Source organism: Micrasema longulum, unplaced genomic scaffold (genome assembly GCF_059751315.1).
Source record: "Micrasema longulum isolate JH-2025_06_02 unplaced genomic scaffold, ASM5975131v1 h1tg000011l, whole genome shotgun sequence".
Lineage (NCBI taxonomy): Eukaryota > Metazoa > Arthropoda > Insecta > Trichoptera > Brachycentridae > Micrasema > Micrasema longulum.
In genome coordinates, this window is record NW_028277219.1 from 604013 (window position 1) to 624206 (window position 20194).

Sequence of the window (20194 nt, forward strand, 5' to 3'; positions counted from 1 at the left end):
TTAAGCTTTGTTAATCACTCATAAACAAATATTTACCCATGAAAAGTTTCACAATCCTTTTTACAATGTGTATCTAAAAGATTTTTATAAACTTTCATGACACAAGCAGGCATTTTAGTTTCAGTTCTAAAGGACAGCCTGGCTGGCGGTTGAAGAATAACGTTTGGCCATGAGTTAAGTGTTCAAAAAAAGTGTCATCATTTTTGAGGGCTCGGTCATGTCTTTTTATGTGTATATGTCGATGCTTCAATGTGCATTGGGCACTGCTGCAATGGTTCTCACCTGTTCAGAATCCATGTCCGGGACTCTGCCATTTGCGAATGTCAGCTAGATCAGGAAGATTTAAACCATTTTTTTTTTGAATGCCCATAAATGATTGTTATCCTGATTTCCTATCCGACCTCTCTGATATTAATATCCCATTCCCTATTCATATTCTAACTCTCCTGTCCCCACCCAATAAACGTGTATTTAAAATCCTATGTAAATATCTAGTTGTAAATTGTGTAAAGCTGTAAATATGTTTTATTATTATATGTATATATTATATTAAATACTAACATACTAACTTGTACATATTATATTACTAACACAGGTGTATATATATGTAAAAAAAAAAACAAAAATACTCGACACTGGCCAGAACACCCGAGTTGAGATGTGAAAAGGCCATGAAAAAACGAAGAAGAAGAAGATGCCTCAATGCAAAAAATAATCTAATACGTTTTTTTTTCATAAATAAAAATAACTTATTTAAGGAAAAATAATTTAGTATGTTAACAACATTTAAAAAAAGCCTATATTATTGGATACGACGCTTCTATTTTCATTAAGTATCTATGGTTTGGTCGTAGGTGGCGTTTGTCATTTCGGCCTTTATCGATTTTGTTGATTTTGAAAAAGTGATATTACGACTCTTTTTTAAAATATAATTCTAATAATTAGTTGGAAATATACCAAAATGACAAGTCCAGTTATAATTGCATCATCAGCGAAGCAAACAGCAACGGTATAATGATTAAAGCATTACTGATTTATTATTACATTAATTGGATATAAAAATTAGCAAGCAATAATTTTTTGTTTTCTTCTGTTCACAGTTTATCTTCCTTCACGGACTTGGAGATACCGGGTAAGTCGGAACTCTTAAAGCGTGTTATAATATGTTGATTCTAGAAACATTATTTGCCCTTACATATTGTCCTTACATGCGTTTCTTATAATGAAAATCTCAATAACAATTTTCTATTTGTCATTTTTTTTTGCTTAATTTAATTGTATGCTGATAGGTCGGGGTCATAGCCATATTAAATTTGATGGAATTATTTTTAATCGATATAGAATTTAGTTGAACTTCTTAAGTATTAATTTGTGTATTGAATAACCTATTGACACTCTTTCTGTAATAGAAAACTTAAGTTGGTTGAAACAGAGCTCCATAAGAATATACCCGCCTAATCATCTACTTTTTCTAAAAGTTTTTAATAAATAAAAAACAGTATGTGGCATTTTTATCTAAATATTATAGGAAATTACTTGGGCTCGATTCGATCTATTATAACATATGTATCATTGATTGCGTTATATAATTTTCTCTCCTGTTTGTCTGTGATTGAGTTATAAACTATATTGGATCTTGTTTTGAATGAGGTCTTAGTATTTAAAATTTATTGGAGTTCTGACCTTCATATTAACCTATGTATGTTAGTAGCTGTGAATGTGATCAGTAGGTTCAATTTATCCTCACACATTGTCACATATTTTATTTTGCATCGAAGAGTTTTGTTGAACAACCATCTTATTTTACTAACATTATTTATTCTATTTGATTTAGATGAGTTCATTAATTTTTTACACGTGTACCTAGCATCATTTGAAAGAAATGATTTTATTAGTCTCTAGCTAGTCTTAGGCTAGCTTAGTCTATAACTCTAGTCTAAAGTACAGGAGTTCTAGATTTGATTCCCGGAGAGATCGTAACATTTAAATGTGATTAATTAAAACTCAAAACATCAAATAAAGTTTAGCTCACCGGGGGCTTTTTGGGCTGCAGCCCAGGGCCCCGTGGATACAAAAGGCCCCCAGCTTCCATTGAAAACAAAAGACGATATTTTGAACATATTGAACAACGACAGCTGCGACCAAAACTGATAATATCATACTTATTAAAAACAGTATATGAGGAAATAATTGAGATTATGTATACCATCTTAAAGTTGCCAATCACTAGCTGTTAAGCTGAGCACTCTTTCTCCAGGATGTCGTATATAGAAAACAAATATAGGACGATAATGTCGAACTATCGACTAAATTATTTATCAGTTCTTTTCATCAATTGCGATTTTACAAAGGACTTTCAATGTGATGAGCAAACAAAGGAATTTGCAGCACGAAAATGCAGAAAGTTTTCTTTATAATTTATTTAACATAACCCGACATTACCTATCAATTTATTTTGCCCCAATGTCATACAGTTGCTGTTTGTATATACATGCACTAAGCCATATTATATAAATAAAATATTTTATTGTCCTATTTTTTTCTTATACCGTATACCTACATCGATCGGTATCGTGGTGTAATGGTCAGCGCGTTTGCCTACCATGCAAGAGGTCTCCTCTTCGATTCCTGACATGGTTGATACGAAATATTTATTTTAAATGGTATTTTTACACTAGAATATTTCATAGTCCCTGGACTGGTACCTGAAGCGTAAGACTGATTATCTTACCTTCATGTAACAAAAGTGATCAAGGTACACTGCAATTGGTGTACCAATTCAGTACCCTATGCACCATTAGGTGCGGCAAGGGAATGATGGTGATACCTACATCACTATAGAAAACAGTTTTTGGACAAAATGGCGATTTGTTGAGTAATTATGTAGGCCCCTAAGTAGTAATAGCCCAGGGCCCCACAAATTCACGATTCGCCCCTGCAATTTTTATAAGTTAAATAATTCAGGGGATGAATAAAATAAAAAATATAATCAAATTTTACTAACAAAGTCATACATATGAAACTACGGATAAAAAGAAGATAAGATTACCAATGAGAGAAAGAAGAGTCTCAAAACTCATTGTACAAGGGATTGTAGCTGGATCATTATCCATTTGCTACCTGAAGAAATAGAAAGCATTGAAATATTAAATAATTCTTTTGAAAAAATATGTTCTTGAGAAATTTTGATAAAAAAATGTAATTTTGTTAAAAGTTTATATTAGTATAAATAAATAAATGTCTGTGACTTATTGAATTTTTATTTTTCATAATACCTTGACTAGAAAAAGGATGTCCATGCCTGCCCTAGAGGCTTGAATCTTGTATCATTATCATCATAATCATTTGGACAAACACATACAATTGTTGAATGTAAATAGTTGTAGAAGCTGATGGATGTTACTCGTTTTGCAGGCACGGGTGGGCGAGCGCTATCGGTGGAATACGTCCAGCTCACGTGAAGGTGATTTGCCCTACGGCTAACACGATGCCGGTAACACTTAACGCCGGATTCCGTATGCCGTCCTGGTTCGACCTTCGCTCGCTGGATGCATCTGGTCCTGAGGATGAGCAGGGCATCATTAGAGCCACTGAACTTATTCACGCCATGATCAATACGGAAATTAAGGTGATTGTTTTTTATAAAATATTATTAACACTAACATCTCTATCTTTTTTTAATTATTATATAAAATATTTTACTCACAAAAGTAATTTAAGAGTACTACTCACTAGGGAAACTTGTTCTGAGGCGGACTATACTGTGTTTGATTTTTTTTTCACATTTCACGTGTCATTCAAATTTTTATTTTATTCTATCCTTCTTTTCTTCAGCCAGATTTTCTTTTGAAATATTGTTTGTTATCAGTTAACTTAATTTTATGTGGAAGCATATTAAACAATTTGTCATAAAAATAATCCTCGCACATTTGTCCAAATGTCCTGTTAAAGGGAGGAATATTGACAATAATATTATTTATTACCCTTGGTATATATTCATGTCCCTGAGTAGGGGGATGACGATGTCCATTTTCAAATCTCTGTAGCAGAATAATTTTAGCGTTCTTATTGGTATCTTGAGAATAACCTTTATGATGCCGTATTGTACCTGAATAATTTGTTTAAGACGTGTAGCTGCAGCAGATCCCCACCCTTTACATGTAGCTTCTCATGCTTGTTCTCTAATTTTTCCCACTTTTGACATGAAATTTCATACTTTTATTCTATGAAGAAGGTAGGTAGAAGTAAAATGGATTGTCTCATTCGCCCAAACCAATATTGAATCAATTGCTCCACGAATATATAGATGTACATAAATGAATTATAAACATAAATACGTAATGATTAAAACTGCCTGAACATTTTGTTAATTATCTCTGTTTATTAAGTCTTCTTTGTTTATTCTCAAATGTAAAAATATTTTTAAATAGTATATTGTTGAGTGTCCTCGGCACGGGTAACCCCAGTGAGGTCACATTATTTTTATTATTAATCATAGTTTATAATGGAAAAAAATATGAATAAATAAATTACATGATGTCATCAGAATGCCATCATTTCGATGCATACATATTGAAATGACTCTTGTAACTGGTATCCTAGTAAAAATACCATCCGCCTTGATGGGTAGTTGTCAATTTGTTTGGCTACTATGAATAATGTCTCGGATTTGATTCCCGACGATAAGATTGACATGTAATATATATAATATCACGTCACTCCCCCCATGCCGATGCTGATGACAGGACAGAAGCATTGAGTGAGACTAGGGTAGGAAAAGTGTGTTGTATGCTCTTTCTTCCCTTAATTTAGATTGAAATCACTTGTCAAAAAAATAAAATATGTATAGCAAAGTTAAATCATTAAAATAGTGTGGCTGACAGAAACCCCAGGACTCAACAGCTGTAGGTGGAGTTGATTTTCCCTTCTTTTCTCCCACTCTGACAGCCTCTGGCTCACAGATCATATGCTACCCAAATGGGTTAAAATCCAGCACTTGCCCATGAAAATTTGGTCACAATATTTTGTTTAGTGTCAGCTAAGTGATTATTGGGTCAATATTACATTGATTAACAATGGGATTTTACAATATAAATCGACTAGAAACTGTGTCAATGGTTTCATAGGAATGGCTGATAAATAATATAGTGGTATTGTTTTCATTTCAGAATTCACAATTTACGTTACCTTTATGTACAGTTGAATATGGTTATTATTCGCACTGAGGGGGGTTCTGAAGTATTTTATATATACTTCAGAACCCTGAAGTACTTTCCATGTTACTCTCATATCAGTAAAGATAATTGTTTTATTTTTTAGTTATCTGAAACGTGTTTTTGCATTTAAGATAAAAAATAACCCATCCACCTTTGCAAATTAGAAATGTTTTATTTGTTAACCTGTTAACTGAGTACGACAGAATATTTCGTCATTCCATAAAAGCAACTGTAGCGAGTAAGACGAAATATTCCGTCAAGTCCTTTCAAAGATTACCCTCTAGTGGGCTCGACAATCTACAGATTATTTTGTTTGGGTATTATATGTACACACCATGACACTTCCTATTGATATCCTAGATTAATGGTTGGATTTCAATGGTCTCAAACTGTCCCCTGAAAAAAGCCAAATTGTGATTTCCAGAAAATACAAAATCCCAACTATAAAGCTCTATTCTAACTCCGTTTTGATCCCTGTTTCCTACCAAACCAAGTTCTTAGGTCTTATTTTAGACAGGAAACTTTCTTGGAAGCTTCATATTGATTATGTAGTGTCAAAATGTGAACAAAGACTGCACCCCTTAAGAGCTGTTTCCAAGGTTTAATGGGGGTCTCACCCTAATATAATGAAATTAGTTTATAATAACTTCATTAGGAGCATATTAGACTATGGCTTTTTTTTATGGGACCTCTCCCTAAATATTTAAATCTTAAACTTTAAAGGATTCAGTCTAAGTGTCTGAGATTAATCACAGGAGCAATGGGCTCACCTCCAATAAATGCTTTACAAGCAGAATGTTCAGAGATGCCACTCAATCTAAGACGACAAATGATGTCAGATTGATTTCTTACCAAAAGACCCAAAATATTTGATCACTTGCTCACTGAAAAGCTGATTAACCTTAAAAATGATTGAGTTTCTTATCTCTCTGAGAAATCAATACCCTCCCTTTGTAGAAGTTTAGATCATTACCAAGAATCTCCCAATCAAAAATGTTAAAAATCTCCCCTTGTATTCAATTCCTTATAAATCCGTTACATGTAAACCAAATTGCATCCTCAACATAGGCCTACGGAAATATTCTTGAGATTCGCCCACTGGTACCAATCAATTATTTAATGAAATCGTTACTTCTCAATGGCCCAATCATCTTAAAAATTTTACTGATGGGTCTAAAAACCCTGAATCGGATTTCAGTTCGGGTTCCATAGTCATCCCCCAAATTGGCCAATCACATCAATTTTTACTTCCTAGCCCCTCTTCAGTATTTACGGTTGAATGTTATGCTCTAAATGAAGCTCTTAAGTTATGTAAAAATCTGGTACAAAAAAAAGTTATTATATTTTCGGACTCCCTTAGCTCCATTCAATTGATCTCTGGAAACCCAACCAAATTGTTTGCTTTATAAAAGAAGACCTCCTCGATCTTATGAACGACGGAATGGAGGTAATAATTGCTTGGGTTCCGTCACACCGTGGAATCTCATGAAACGAAAAGGCCGATGAAATTGCGAAGGACGCCTTGGAATGTGGAAGTCCCCCTTGAGTTTCAACATTCAAAATTGTAATCAACTGAGTCAAATAAAAAAAGACAGTTTTGTTGGTTGGAATCAGTTTTGGCAAAATTTTAATTCAAACAAGGGAACTTCGATATAAAAATATTCAAAATTCCATCCGACCCTCTCTCTTCTATCATACCTATAAATTGTCCAAAAGAATAGTCTCCAATATTATCAGACTGAGGATTGGCCACTGTATTGTGAATAAACATTTGTTTAAAATCAAGATAATGGACGGTCCTTGGTGTGAGTGTCGGCTTGACGAGGAATGCATAGACCACACGTTATTCGGATGCCCCATTCAGGGTGAATATCCCGTGTATTGGAAATTAGACCTTCCCCTTCCACTAAATTCATCCCATATCCTGTCAATATTATCCCCAGAAGTGGTTTTGCACTTATCTAAATTTATTGTTCTAAATGATGTAAATTTTTAATATAAAATAATATTATTTTCAATATGCCACAAATCAGCCTTGTAAGGATGGGTTGCCTTAACATTAAAAAAATAATTATAATTATATGTACAATATGTGATTATTTATGTAATACTTTTTATTGTAAAAGGTTCTTTGAACCGTTGATATAGAAATAAATAAATACGTTTAGGCTTTAATTTGCTCTGGCTCGCTGGATGTTTTTATTATGTTTGATTTCAAATTTTGATATTCTCTACAGATAAAAATGATCAACTAAATTTACTAATCAAATGATTTGTACTTGAATGAATTAAATAATCAAATGAATTACACACATTATTTTATTATGAATTATTGTTTATAATGTGAAAATAAATGAATAAATCATTAATTTCCGGTATACCATAGACATAGAAATTTATTCAGAGACAAACATTGTCTTTCAAAAGAAATATCCGTCATTTTGGAATAGGTAATTCATTTATTTATTTATATATATATACGGCCTAAGCCAATTACAACAGTTACATGAAGAAACATAAATGCAAGAAACTGAACAAAAAGAACATAAAACTATTTAGCAAAGACAAACAAGGGCAAAACAACAACAACTTTGAGCTAAACCATGCCAATCCAACTTCATCCCACACTGTTTAGTCGCGAAGAGATCTACGAAAAGCCGGAAGATCTATCCCAAAAAATTCCAAGTCGTGTGATGAATTGACATTCTGTACACTGGGGCATAAAAACCAAAGTTGCTCTTAGAAGATTTTATAAATAGCAGATTTTGACTTCTGGTGACACGGTTGGGAACATGAAAAGAAATTGATTGCAACAGAGATGGGACATCACTTAAACCATTAAGTATTTTGAAAATGCATAAAAGGTCCATCTCAGTTCTACGTCTCTCCAATGAAGACAGATTAAGAGATTGCTCTATTTCAAAATAGGAATAATTACCCCTTTGTAATCCGAGCAACCGTGCCACTTTTCTAAGAAAACGGTGTTGGACAGACTCAATATGGTCAATATGAGTCCTGTAGAATGACGACCAAATAGGAGAAGCTATATTACTTATATTGCGTGAAAATGTCAAGTTAGTGACATTCTAAAAATACGTTTTGTAATTATTTTTTCAATATGTATTTTTTTTTTCTTCTGAAAATCATTTTATCTAGTGTTGACATATTTCGTCACTGCTATGTTAACTATGGGTGTGATGAAATAATTTGTAATCCCATAGAAATAATTCGCCGTTGCACATACACACTTTTTAACATACGCAAAACTAAATTCCCCGGTTAAGAGGTTAATATACAAATCTAGATAATACTTGAGCCAGATATCAACATATATGCATACCTGTTGCAATATTCGATGGCTGATAATTTGTGCATTGTGTATTTATTAAAATATCTCTTATTTACTTATAACACACTTAAAAATACCTATCCCATTGAGAATAATGTTTCTTTAAAAATCTGTTAATTAAGTTTGTTTAAGAAGCTCTTGAAGCGTAAGACTGATCATCTTACCTTCATGTATTAAAGATCTAAGTATGCTGGAAAGGGGCATGATAAAGCTTGTTAAACAAACAAAAAAAAACACTGGCAACTACATTACTAGAATATTATTCATATAAAATATTTATTTTCTGTCTTTAGGGAAATTGATAAGAGAGATTATGCTTCCTATTGAAAATCTACATATTTATTTACATAGGACCTATATGTGATGAGTATATGAAGGGCATATTGTAATGCATAATGAATAATTATATATTCAAATGTGTGAATCATCTTTATAATACAAAGTTTGACTAAAGCCTATTGTTTTTAAATGTCTATTCTAATTATATTTGGAATAAAAAATGAGTTTTATTCAACAGTGTGTTAAGTATGTCAAGATGTTTGCAGACAGGCTGGATTTATTCCCTAGGGATACTCAATACTCGGAGATACTCATTAAAGGTTTCAGCTCTTTTACTTCACAAAAGTCAAAAGGTGGAAGCATTGAGGAAATGTGGATGTTTAAATATAGGCAGAATGGTGAATGTTACAATGTGTGCAAAGTGGCCATTTAAACCAGCGAATAAATATATATATACATTTTTATGCGTTTATGGCCATTATACAGTTTATATAACTACCCGGGTCTAACTCAAACTACGATGGATGAGAATTAAAGTCAAACCACACCATAGCGTCGCTGAACTTATGTGGCTCTGTGTGACAAAATTTTGTATGGTGTGCCGCGCAGCTGTAGTGCTGTTTGTTTCACACAAAACAGTGAAAATAATATTTCATGTAGCCGTGGCGCGCCTCACAGTGCCACTCGAGTGCTTTTCGACCTTTAGAAGGAGCAACAGTATAAAATATTAATCATTAAAAAATATTTTTAATAATTTTAATAGATACATTGGTTAGATAATAAATATAGAGGTAAAATATTACTACCAGAAATTTTTATTTTGGTTTTTACATTAGCACTACAATTGCACCGTATCTTGATCATATTCGCTACATGGAAGGTAACATGATCAGTCTTACGCTTCTGATGCCAGTAAAATATTGCCGCGTAGAACCACCTTTACAACCGATATTTCATGACTACCCTGTCAGGAATTGAATCTGGGACCTTAAGCGTTGGTAAGCAACTACGAGACGGACTTATCTCCACTTGATTTCCATACCAGAATTTTTACTGGAGCGTAGCTATTAAGTCGAATACACTCCATGGTTCTGGCTCTGTTTTACACTCAGAACTGTATTCTTCATTAAATATATAAAAACAAAACAAATTCTTTGATAAAATTTAATTTTAAGCAAAACCACATGATATCCCATTGATTTAAAGATTTCCATTTCCAAATTAACAGTGAATGTGGAAATTTTCCATTTGCCCAGCTGCAATGAAATTATTTTTTAATCAATCGTATAAAAAGTTATTTAATTCAAGACCGGTAAATGATTTGTAATTAATTTTTATCCTGCAGTTTTATTTTAAATGAAATGTTTTTATTTAACAGGAGGGTATACCAGCCAACCGTATAATCCTAGGAGGATTCTCACAGGGGGGAGCCCTGGCGCTCCACTCTGCCCTTACCTTCCCACAACAGTTGGCCGGGGTGGTGGCACTGTCCTGCTGGATGCCGCTTCACAAGAAGTTTCCTACCCAACTCAAGTGCCCCATAGAATTACCGGTATGTAGACAGTATTATGGACATCGATACAAGCTACAATTATAAACTTATGTGTTCTTTAAAATTATATGTATGCATGTACATGTTTTCTGCGTATTTTCATGTGTAAAAAAAAAGTATATTGTTAAGTGTCCTCGGCATCATCTGGTTTCTGGCACCAGTCAGTAACTACATTTTAATAGTTGTGAGACATTGCACGTTTAAAGTTAAAAGCTAATCCTAAATTAACAATTCAATTAAAATTGCGAACTGAACATCATATTATTTTTTGCATTTATACAATATGAAATTTTTTTATATATTTTTTTTATATCAATTGTTTATAAGATTATTTGATGCCATTTATGAAGACATTTCAGTTTTCAAAAATGTGTAGCTATCAACTCTTGTTAAAAAATGTGAAGAAACCGAACGATATTATCTTTAATGTTTCATATTTTATATGAAAAAACTAATAAAAATGTTGGACCATGTAGATGTGAAGTTCCTACATTTTATTTTGTTTGAGTAAATGTGTGTCGTATGTGCTTTTAACAAGATAAAAATCAAAGTTGTTCACGGTAATATTGCAATTAATGCACAGCTACTTTTAATAATAATAGTAATTACTTTTGGATTTTTAATGTTACCTATATTTATTTATTATTTATTAATTTATTATTTATTTATTTACAAACAAGTTTATTGTACATTATTTGAGACATGTCTCAACTCCATGGGACTAAAAGTCCTGTGTTGAGATGGGACTAGCAATTAGTTGACACAGACACATGAGTATATCACCACAAATATAGGATCAGAAACATAGAAAATAATTTTTGAAAAATAAAAAAATACATAAATATACTTTTAATATTTAAAAAAAAACATATATATGGCACATCAATATGGTAAACAGTAAACTCAAACATTCATCAATCATCAAGGAGTTTCCTACTCAAATCCCTCCCACTAAGGAAAATCCAGTCCTTGACTACTTTCTTGAAAGTAGTTTTTGTCCTTGAGAGCTTAATATGCTCTTCCAAAATATTAAACACTCGGTGCGGTAAATGAGAGATGTCTCTGAGCAAAAGTTGTACGGGTTTTGGGTATGACATAATTCATGCTCTGGGAAAACCTCGCACGGACATTTTGCTGAGACCTCTCCTTATTGTTCGATCAGAAGTGTGTAAGTTCTTCTTTTAGGTACAGTTGTCTCATATCCAGCACCTTCATGTATTGGAACAACTGTTCTGATGGGTATGTTGGAGGGCACCGGAATATTATTCTCAATAATAATTTCTGTAAAATTATTAATGTTATTATATCAATGTAGAGTACATCTTATTTGACTGTCGTGCACGTGGCTGGTGAAGCGTGAGGCTTAATAATCTTGTCTTGCCTTCATTAAACAAATTATTGAGATGCACTGTCATAAATGAACCATTGTAGTATTGTATGCATCATTAGATGCAGATAAAGCCCACCTCATATCTGCAGAAAATAAGTTTTTTTTTTAGCATCCTCGAATGTTTGGTATTAAGGTTTATCGAATCACTAAAGGAACTATTCGATAATTATTCAGTTCCAGTGGACTACTTTACAAAAAATTAAATACACGTGACACATTCCAGTATTGAAATTAGTTTATGCAAATGTATATTTTGAATTTAATTATCTTGAAAATGGTGTTATTGTTTACTAATAACTGTGAATAATACGGACCTCCTGCTCATCAAAATATAGGACCCATTTACATCTAATACTTTAAAATTAAAATTGTGAATACATTAAAAATACTTTATTAATGTAAGTATATCACAGATAAATGAAGGAATATTTTTTCCAAAAACCGGTTGACTTTAACACTGTGTTGATAATGCGCAGTAAATCTAGAAAACATATTACAACAGACACCGAGAACATTTTACATAAGGTAATATAGATGTCTAGGCATCCACAGGGCTTATGACCTGTCATTGGCTGGTTTAAGTGCAATATGTTGATATTAACAGCTCCCTAGGGGGTTGAATCCAGTCCTTGTCAACAAAAATTTGGACAATCTCAAAACATTGCTGATAAATCTAGAAAAATTGACATGGTTTATAAAGTAGACACCTATACTTAAATGTACTGTTTCGGAATGAGGAAGTTCAGTGCTACGGGAAATTGGATATAAGAAATGTTTTCTTACAGATTGTAACAAGTTACAATCTCTCTCTCAGAGTTAGAACATGGAATAGCAGAGCAATACTAGTGGAACATGAGACCTTCTCAGGTAGTGGATTCTTTGACTTTGTGACGGCTTTCTCGCCTGGGTTCTTCGATGCGTAGGGGGGATTATCTACTTTAATAGTAAGGTTTTGCTTTACATTTACAATATATAATTTATTCCAATAATGGGCATTTTATAGACATACAAGGCAAAATGATAATAGGGATAAACAATTGATTAGTAGCATTTTACGTTGGGCTCCTGGCCCAAACATTACAGGTTATGGTACCAGCAAATAGATTTAACTAGCCGGGGCTGTGATTACCCGTGAATGACTCTACACGAAGCGTAATGCATATGGAAAGGAATGTGGAGCTTATCTGATACGACGGACAGTGGTGTGGTGGAACATCGTGGGGGCGCTGCCGATGGCTGGACGCTCTCGGGCCCAGCGACGAGCTATGGAGCCAGGTCAAGCGGGCTGCTTGAGGCGATAGGGAAGCATGCGCGGTCAACCGCATGGGCGGCCGTCGCCAACGTATGCGGGCTATTGGATCGCCACCGGTTCTCTCAGACCAGAGGGCCATGACGTGTGTGGGGGCATCCAACCGCGTACAGGATTATTCTACCGTGGAGCGAGGTCCTACAACCGTGGCGTGTGGGGGTCGTCCTAAGTTAAAATTATGAATTTATTAGTATTATGATAGGCCGAAGGGCTTCTTAATTGAATGACGAGGAGTGACGTATTACATACCTGAATCTAAAATTGACAGGAACTATTGATTACTGGCCGGGTTGTTGTAGGGAACAAAACTGTAGCAAGGTATTATTTCGACCATTTTTGAGTTCCGGGGACGACGCGTTCATGCCCCGAGGCTCGTTCCCCAACTAAGGCGCGAACGGCGGCGGGTGAGTTTGGTTCCCGTTTCTCCCCACGCAGACCGCTACTCTTCCCCTCTCCCAGGAGTAAAAAGGGTCTGAGGTAATCTCTTTGTTCTATTCTGGGGGCATAGAAGGACGAGGGTTACTTGGAATGCCAAGCTGTGGTTGGTTAATAAACCACGCTTTGATTGGTTCGCGTGTCTATAGTCAGTCATAGGTATTTCAGGTTTAAAACATTTTTAGTACTTGTTTGTCAAAGAAAGACGGGGTAAGAAGTAGATATGTTTTTAAAGGCCTGTTTGCTCAGGATTATTTCCTGACATGTTAAAAATTAGAGCATTTAATTGTTTATTGAAGTTTCTTGAAAATGTATGGAAAATAAATAAAAAAAAGAATTTTACTATGGCTAATGGAAAAATGTTTTTTGTATTGATGATAGTTTTTAATTTTTAATAAGATAATAAAATATAACATACAGTTTTTCAAATAAAATTATGATTATTGAAGGTTAAGTATGAAAAATCAAAGCAATATATTAGAACCTGCTGACGAGTTGTATGCTTACAATTCAGCAGAACTTTAACTTTTAAACTATCGTGTAAATATTTTAAAAAATTAATATAAAATTAATTTTTATAAGGTTCTGGTCAATAGCTGTTTAGAATTAGTAGCCAATCAATAATGTTTGTGATAGATTTCCGGTTTCCGGCAAACCATGATTAGATGTCAGCTCGACTCACCAATGATAACTTAATGATAGTGTAGTAATTTCAAAATTACAAAACTGTAAAAAATCATAGCGATGATAATACGATACTTTAAAATATACATGCATATATACATATTTATATTTTTATTACATAGTTTGATAGTCTTTTAACAAATAAATAAAAACCTCTGAGCTTCCTCATTGTGAGAATTGTCTAATTTGAATTATGAATTATTTGCCACTAACCAACCCATGTTTTTGACAAAAAATATATTTTACGTAAAATAAAAAACGATTTCTTCGATATTTGGAACAAACATTCAGATCTAAAACACTTTTCAACAACTCGCAAACAATCGCTGATCTGAAAATAAATATTCAATGTGTCATTAACAAAGTAAAGACAACTATTCCAAAGGAATATTTAAAACTATTTTATTGCGAGGGTCATAAGAATTATATCCCTTTCTTTAAAAATTTTATTTGATTTTACCCTGAAAATGTAACCAAATTAAACTTGTATATTTTTTCTCTTAGTCATAGAAGATGACTTTTGATAATTACTGAAATGAAATTGATGTAGAATGTAGGTGTTGGTAATATTGTTACCTGAGATTTTATTTGCATGTTAATTAAAAATGTTTTTTTTTAATGAATAGGTGTTTTGATTTTTGTCAAATTCTGAAATTTGTTTTGTTGTTTGTAGATAATGCAATTCCACGGAGACTGCGATCCTGTTGTACCGTACAAGTGGGGGCAGATGACAGCAACATTCCTGAAGACATTTATGACCAGTACAGAGTTTAAGTCCTACCGTGGTATGATGCATTCCTCTTGTGAAGATGAGATGAAGGACATGAAAGTATTTGTACAGAAGATAATCGGCTCTTCCATTTAATGTGATCTAACCTAATCATTACTATACATTATATAATTATAATAATCAAATATTTTATTTTCTATAGTAAATCCAATGATTAATTTTCTTTTCAAAAATATAATCTATTATTTCACATGACTTATGCAACCCTTATTTCCTACGGTAATCACATTTCAAATTCAACTTGGGTTAGGATAATTTACATTTCTAATTGTGTGTTAGTTTATCGATAACGTATTGAACTTGAGTTTGACATATTAAAAACATTATATGATAATGTAATGTGTATTGTCTACAAATGTACGTAATCATCCCAATAAATCAACTTCTTTAGGTTTTATTTTATATACAGTAAAACCCCCTTTTTACGTTTTTCAAGGGAGCAAGAAAAAAAAGTTAAACTGGGGAAAACGCTTAAGTGAAGAAATGAAAAATGTATGGAAAAAATAGGAATAACATTAAAAAAAATTGATTTGCTACACTATAGTTTACATATACTTCCAGAAAAATTGTAAAAACGGTGATAAGTGGAAATTGACAATATTTTTTTTTTTTACCTATTTTCAATGATTTCACTAAAATTATTTTTAAAATTTTTCAAACAATATTATGTTGTGTTTTTTATTTGATTTAAAAACAGCATGTTAAAATTATTTTATGTGTAAATAAAAAAAAAACTTAAATAGAATTTTGAATTTGCATAAAATAACATAAAACATTTTTTCCCCTAAATGTTGGGAAATTTTATTTATATGGTATCACTTTTTTTTCTATGGCATCACTAAAAACAACTGTCATATAGTTCGCGGCGTTTCAAACCATATTTTTATAACTTTAAATATTTCCATTGTTATGTTTTTAAACGATTGTCAACTGCGTATCATGATTTGTACAAGTCAATGCGACGTTTTTGTTCAAATGAAAACTAAGACTAACCCTAAAGGTTAATAAGAACTAGGAACACTTAAACAAAAAGGTCAATTATACTGCACCTGCTTTAAATTTATGTTAAGACAATAATTTAGCCTTTATTAGTTGTTTACCTGTTTTTATTCTTCATTCGCGCGGGCCGCGGCATCATTATTATGACATAATTTTAGCTTTTTTGACACATCAAATGAATGCCAAGCGTAAAACCGGGGTTATGAAAAATGCAAAAAACGTTAATTGGGGGGAATATTTGTATGAGAATGTAAGAAGAAAAATGGGTCCTGAACATTTTAGTGTAAAAAGCGGGAAAACGTAAAATCTAGAAACGTAAAAACGAGGTTTTACTGCATGTCTTGTTTTGTATTTTCTGGATATTTATGTCCCAAAAATATAAATACATATTATACGTAACTTGAATAAGCGTGATGATATGCAATTTTTATATTATTTGAGGCTGGATCGGTCCAACAGTATGAAATTATTTTGAATAAATTGACTAGTAGTTAAAGAAAAGGGAATGTTAAATTATCGAAAATCGAAGATCATTTTCATTGTCGGTTAATCCTATGTAACTATTTTAATATGTCCAACAATATATTACAAATTTATTGTTTCATTTCATAATTATTTAGTAGTAAAATATAATTTGATAAGAAAATAGTTTGATTCTTAACTAACTTTAAAAAACAAAGCATTATATCGTGGGCTCGGTGAACTAGTCATTTCGAATTTTGGTGGAAAATGATGAAGTAATTTTTAGTAAAGTTTATATTCCTAGAGGTTTCCTTGTACTCTTATTGAAGAGTTTCGACGACATACTACGCGTGAATTACTATCCTTGAAGTGACATGATGATTTATGTGGGTAAAAATTTTTATCGCCATTATCTAAAAACAAGATTTTGAGATGTCTAGTTATAGTATTGAGCCCACATTTGATGTTTCAATAAATAAAAATTTTAATAATCGGGAAAAACCACTTTTTTAAAAAACATTTTTAAAGTAATAAAGGTGTATAAAATACTGTCCAGTAAAATAATTTTTTTTTTGCTAATTACTAGCATAAAAAATACTTTTAAATTTGTAATTTTGAATTCCCGCAAAAACGGTCATTCCATTGGCCACGCCCCTAATACACCACGATTCATGTTTATTTGGTCCTGCCATTGAAATTTGTGTAGAACAATTTCATAAATCTTGATGTCACAACAACCAAGGCCAAACATGTCACATTTTTCTACGGACATATTTTTATTGAATTTCTTTTTTACATTTATGTATGAAAACATTTCTCTACAATATCCATATTGATTTTGAAAATACAATTAATTATTCTAAATCCATTTCATATATTTTTATCGGTAATCGTAGTATGTGATATTTCCCTATTGGCATTTAAACAATGAATAATAGATAATGTCACTGTAAGCGATACATTAGTAGTTTTGCATTGTAATGAATTTAATCAACCCTTCCACCGTGAGTTTGCTCGTTAAAAACACAATTTAGTTATACAGATACAAATATGTAATATGATTTTTCCATAAAAAAAAAGTATGGTGAGATACAAAAGTCAATCTTTATTTTTTATTAGAGAAGCTAAAAATATTTTTTAAATCTCCAAATTAATGTCAACTCTTGTTGTCAAGGACAGTTATTTCTTTTTAAAAAACCGGTAAAAATTAGTTTTGAGAGATTTTTTAAAAGAAATAGCTTCTTAGGAAAAACAGTGTTTTAAAATCAGTTCCTGATTTAAAATTCTAAAACTGTCTCTTATTTCTCAGAGAGGTATGGTAACTCCAAATATGATGAAATTGAGTTATTGCTGTGTCAAAACCAAATGTTTCATCCTATATTACGAGGTAAATAGCATTACCTCCTCATTTCTTTAATTTTTTTTTTTTTCTTTAAAAAGTTTTTGTTTTTTATTGTAACTCCACACTACATTAGAGGTGGTAAAGGCCAGTAAGAAAACATACAGTACTAGAAAAAAATATGTAAATAATTTTTTGTACAGAAAAAAACAGTATTACTTGTAAATACCTACATACTTATTTTTTACAAATAATTTTAAAATAGAGTTTTACTGTTGGTTTATCTAAAATCTATACTAATTTTGTATGACAATAAATTAAAACCCATTGTTGATGTATAAACACCATTTTATTATTTTAAAAACATTTAACTATATTATCCGTACAAAAAGCATTTTTTCAATTTCTAAATAACACTTATTTTTTATTTATTTCAAGGGTGTTTTTTTTCTATCCTGGATAAAAAATCCTTTGGATTTACTGCATACATTTGATGTTGTACCATAAAGATATTTGGGGGTTAACAAATGTATCTCCGTTTTGAGCATTAAAGATGTTTAAAGTAAAAAAAAACACTCATTTGCCTCTCCCGAACGGTTGGGCTTTTGGAGATACTGTAGTTTACCTATCGCATACATATATATTTTAAATAAAAATCTTATAAATATTCTTAATAAAAATTATGTAAAAGTTTGAATGGTGGCAGTTGTTGCATGGGTTATCCAAACATTAGCATTCAAATCAATTCACTATGGTAATGGTATATTTGATTTTGTATCCACTTAGTTGCCCTGTATGACCGACAATCAAATCTTTTGTCAAGTCATTACCACTTGTACAATTATCACGTAGAAAAAACTTGTTTGAGTAATAAGTTTTATTACAATCAGAGATTTTGACAGTTTCACTCTGTTAAGATGGTATTGAAACCTTACATACTATAAAGACTTCCATAGTTTTGAAGATTTCTTTATTTAAAATCTATTTTTAGAAGCACCAACTTTTCCATTTAATATGTAATTTACCTTTATGTAACTGGTGATCGAAAAACGAGCATTTGGTCTACCAATTCGGTGCCCTATGCATCACTGGGTGTGGATAGTGAAATTATGATGATGGTGATAAAATTGCATATTTCTTTATATCTCAAATGTCTAGTTTCATTTATGTAGACCGTAGGGCATCTAAGCTTTCCTACGCTCATAAGGTAAACTTATATCTGTTTATGTGTTAGCCGAAGGAAAGGTTAAGTGGCGAGATGTTTACATTGCTGAAAAATGAGCCTTTCAATTTAAAAATCAATGTCGGACACAAAGTCAAAGATTTAAGACTAATAAAATAACATACATCAGTAATTTCCATTGGAAGTCTATATTTGCCTAGTCAATGAAACAGAACAACAAGTTTTGTTTTATACAGCTTTTATTTTTACCTGTGACACCTTTTTCCTATTTCTTTTAATAAAATATACTTAAATAGTTAAATCCCCAGGAAAAGTAAAAATATATATTATGTATAAGTATCATTCTTATAAAAATATGCTCACTTTTTTATGTACTGTAGTTAAAAATGTATGAAATTCCATCCAGTTTTCCAGTGATGGTTGTGAATGAATCAATTCTGATAGTAAAAAGAAATACACACTTAACAAGAAAAAATATACATTTCAAAAGTAGATGTGTAAAATCTAAAATCTTTGTCCTTAGAAATGTATATACAATCAATTTCTTCTTCACGATTGACACGAAATTACTTTTTACTAAGAGAGCTTTCTATCTGTCTATCACTGTATCATTTTGATACATTAAAAACAAAGATAATATAAGTATTCAGTATACAATACGGTTGGAAGATCCTGTATTACTGTTTTAAAACCAAATGTAGATTATTTGTAATGTATATTACGAAAATGTAAAACATATTTCTTTTAAAAATTATGCTACCCCTTTATTTAGATGACATTTTGAATTTGTACAACCTAGCAAATGTGTATACTATATAAAATGGCATTGAAAAATAACTATTTTTTTCTAAATTAGAAATTTACTGAAAATTTCAAACTTATTTTTATACTAATGGCAGTTTTTAAATAAAAAAAATAATAGCAACTTTTTTGTAAACTGTTATGATATTCTTGATATACTCACCACACCATAAAATTTCCATAGCATATTCAATCCTGTCTACTAAAAACAATTTCTGTAATGAAGACACGTAAATAATATACATATTATAACATGTATTATAAGCACTAGTTGAATTAATATTCTGCAAGATTTTTTTCCAAGTTTCCATGTAAATATTAGTCAATATTTTTGAAATCTTATGTTAATAAACATATTATTGTAAGACACAATATTTGGGTTTTATTTTTTGTACCATATTAAATA

General features: G+C 31.7%; 1 protein-coding gene and 1 long non-coding RNA gene across 2 annotated transcripts; one reads left to right on the forward strand and one right to left on the reverse strand.

The window, feature by feature from the left end:
• The first annotated feature begins 825 nt into the window (after positions 1–825).
• Positions 826–20160, forward strand: Apt1 (Acyl-protein thioesterase 1). Its single transcript, XM_088235630.1, has 5 exons — positions 826–1009; positions 1101–1132; positions 3415–3628; positions 10223–10396; positions 14888–20160. The coding sequence occupies exons 1-5, from the start codon at positions 962–964 to the stop codon at positions 15077–15079; spliced, it is 660 nt and encodes a 219-aa protein (XP_088091756.1). The 5' UTR covers positions 826–961; the 3' UTR covers positions 15080–20160.
• LOC148285721 (uncharacterized) lies at positions 12320–14877 on the reverse strand. Its single transcript, XR_015824034.1, has 2 exons — positions 13345–14877; positions 12320–13260 (listed from the first exon to the last, which is right to left on the reverse strand). It is a non-coding gene; the product is annotated as an uncharacterized LOC148285721 (long non-coding RNA).
• Positions 20161–20194: the final 34 nt, after the last annotated feature.

Coding starts and splice junctions, on each gene's coding strand:
- Apt1 (XM_088235630.1), top strand. CDS start 962: ATGACAAGTCCAGTTATAATTGCATCATCAGCGAAGCAAACAGCAACG. Junction 1,133..3,414: donor CACGGACTTGGAGATACCGG/GTAAGTCGGAAC, acceptor CTCGTTTTGCAG/GCACGGGTGGGCGAGCGCTA. Junction 3,629..10,222: donor TGATCAATACGGAAATTAAG/GTGATTGTTTTT, acceptor TTTATTTAACAG/GAGGGTATACCAGCCAACCG.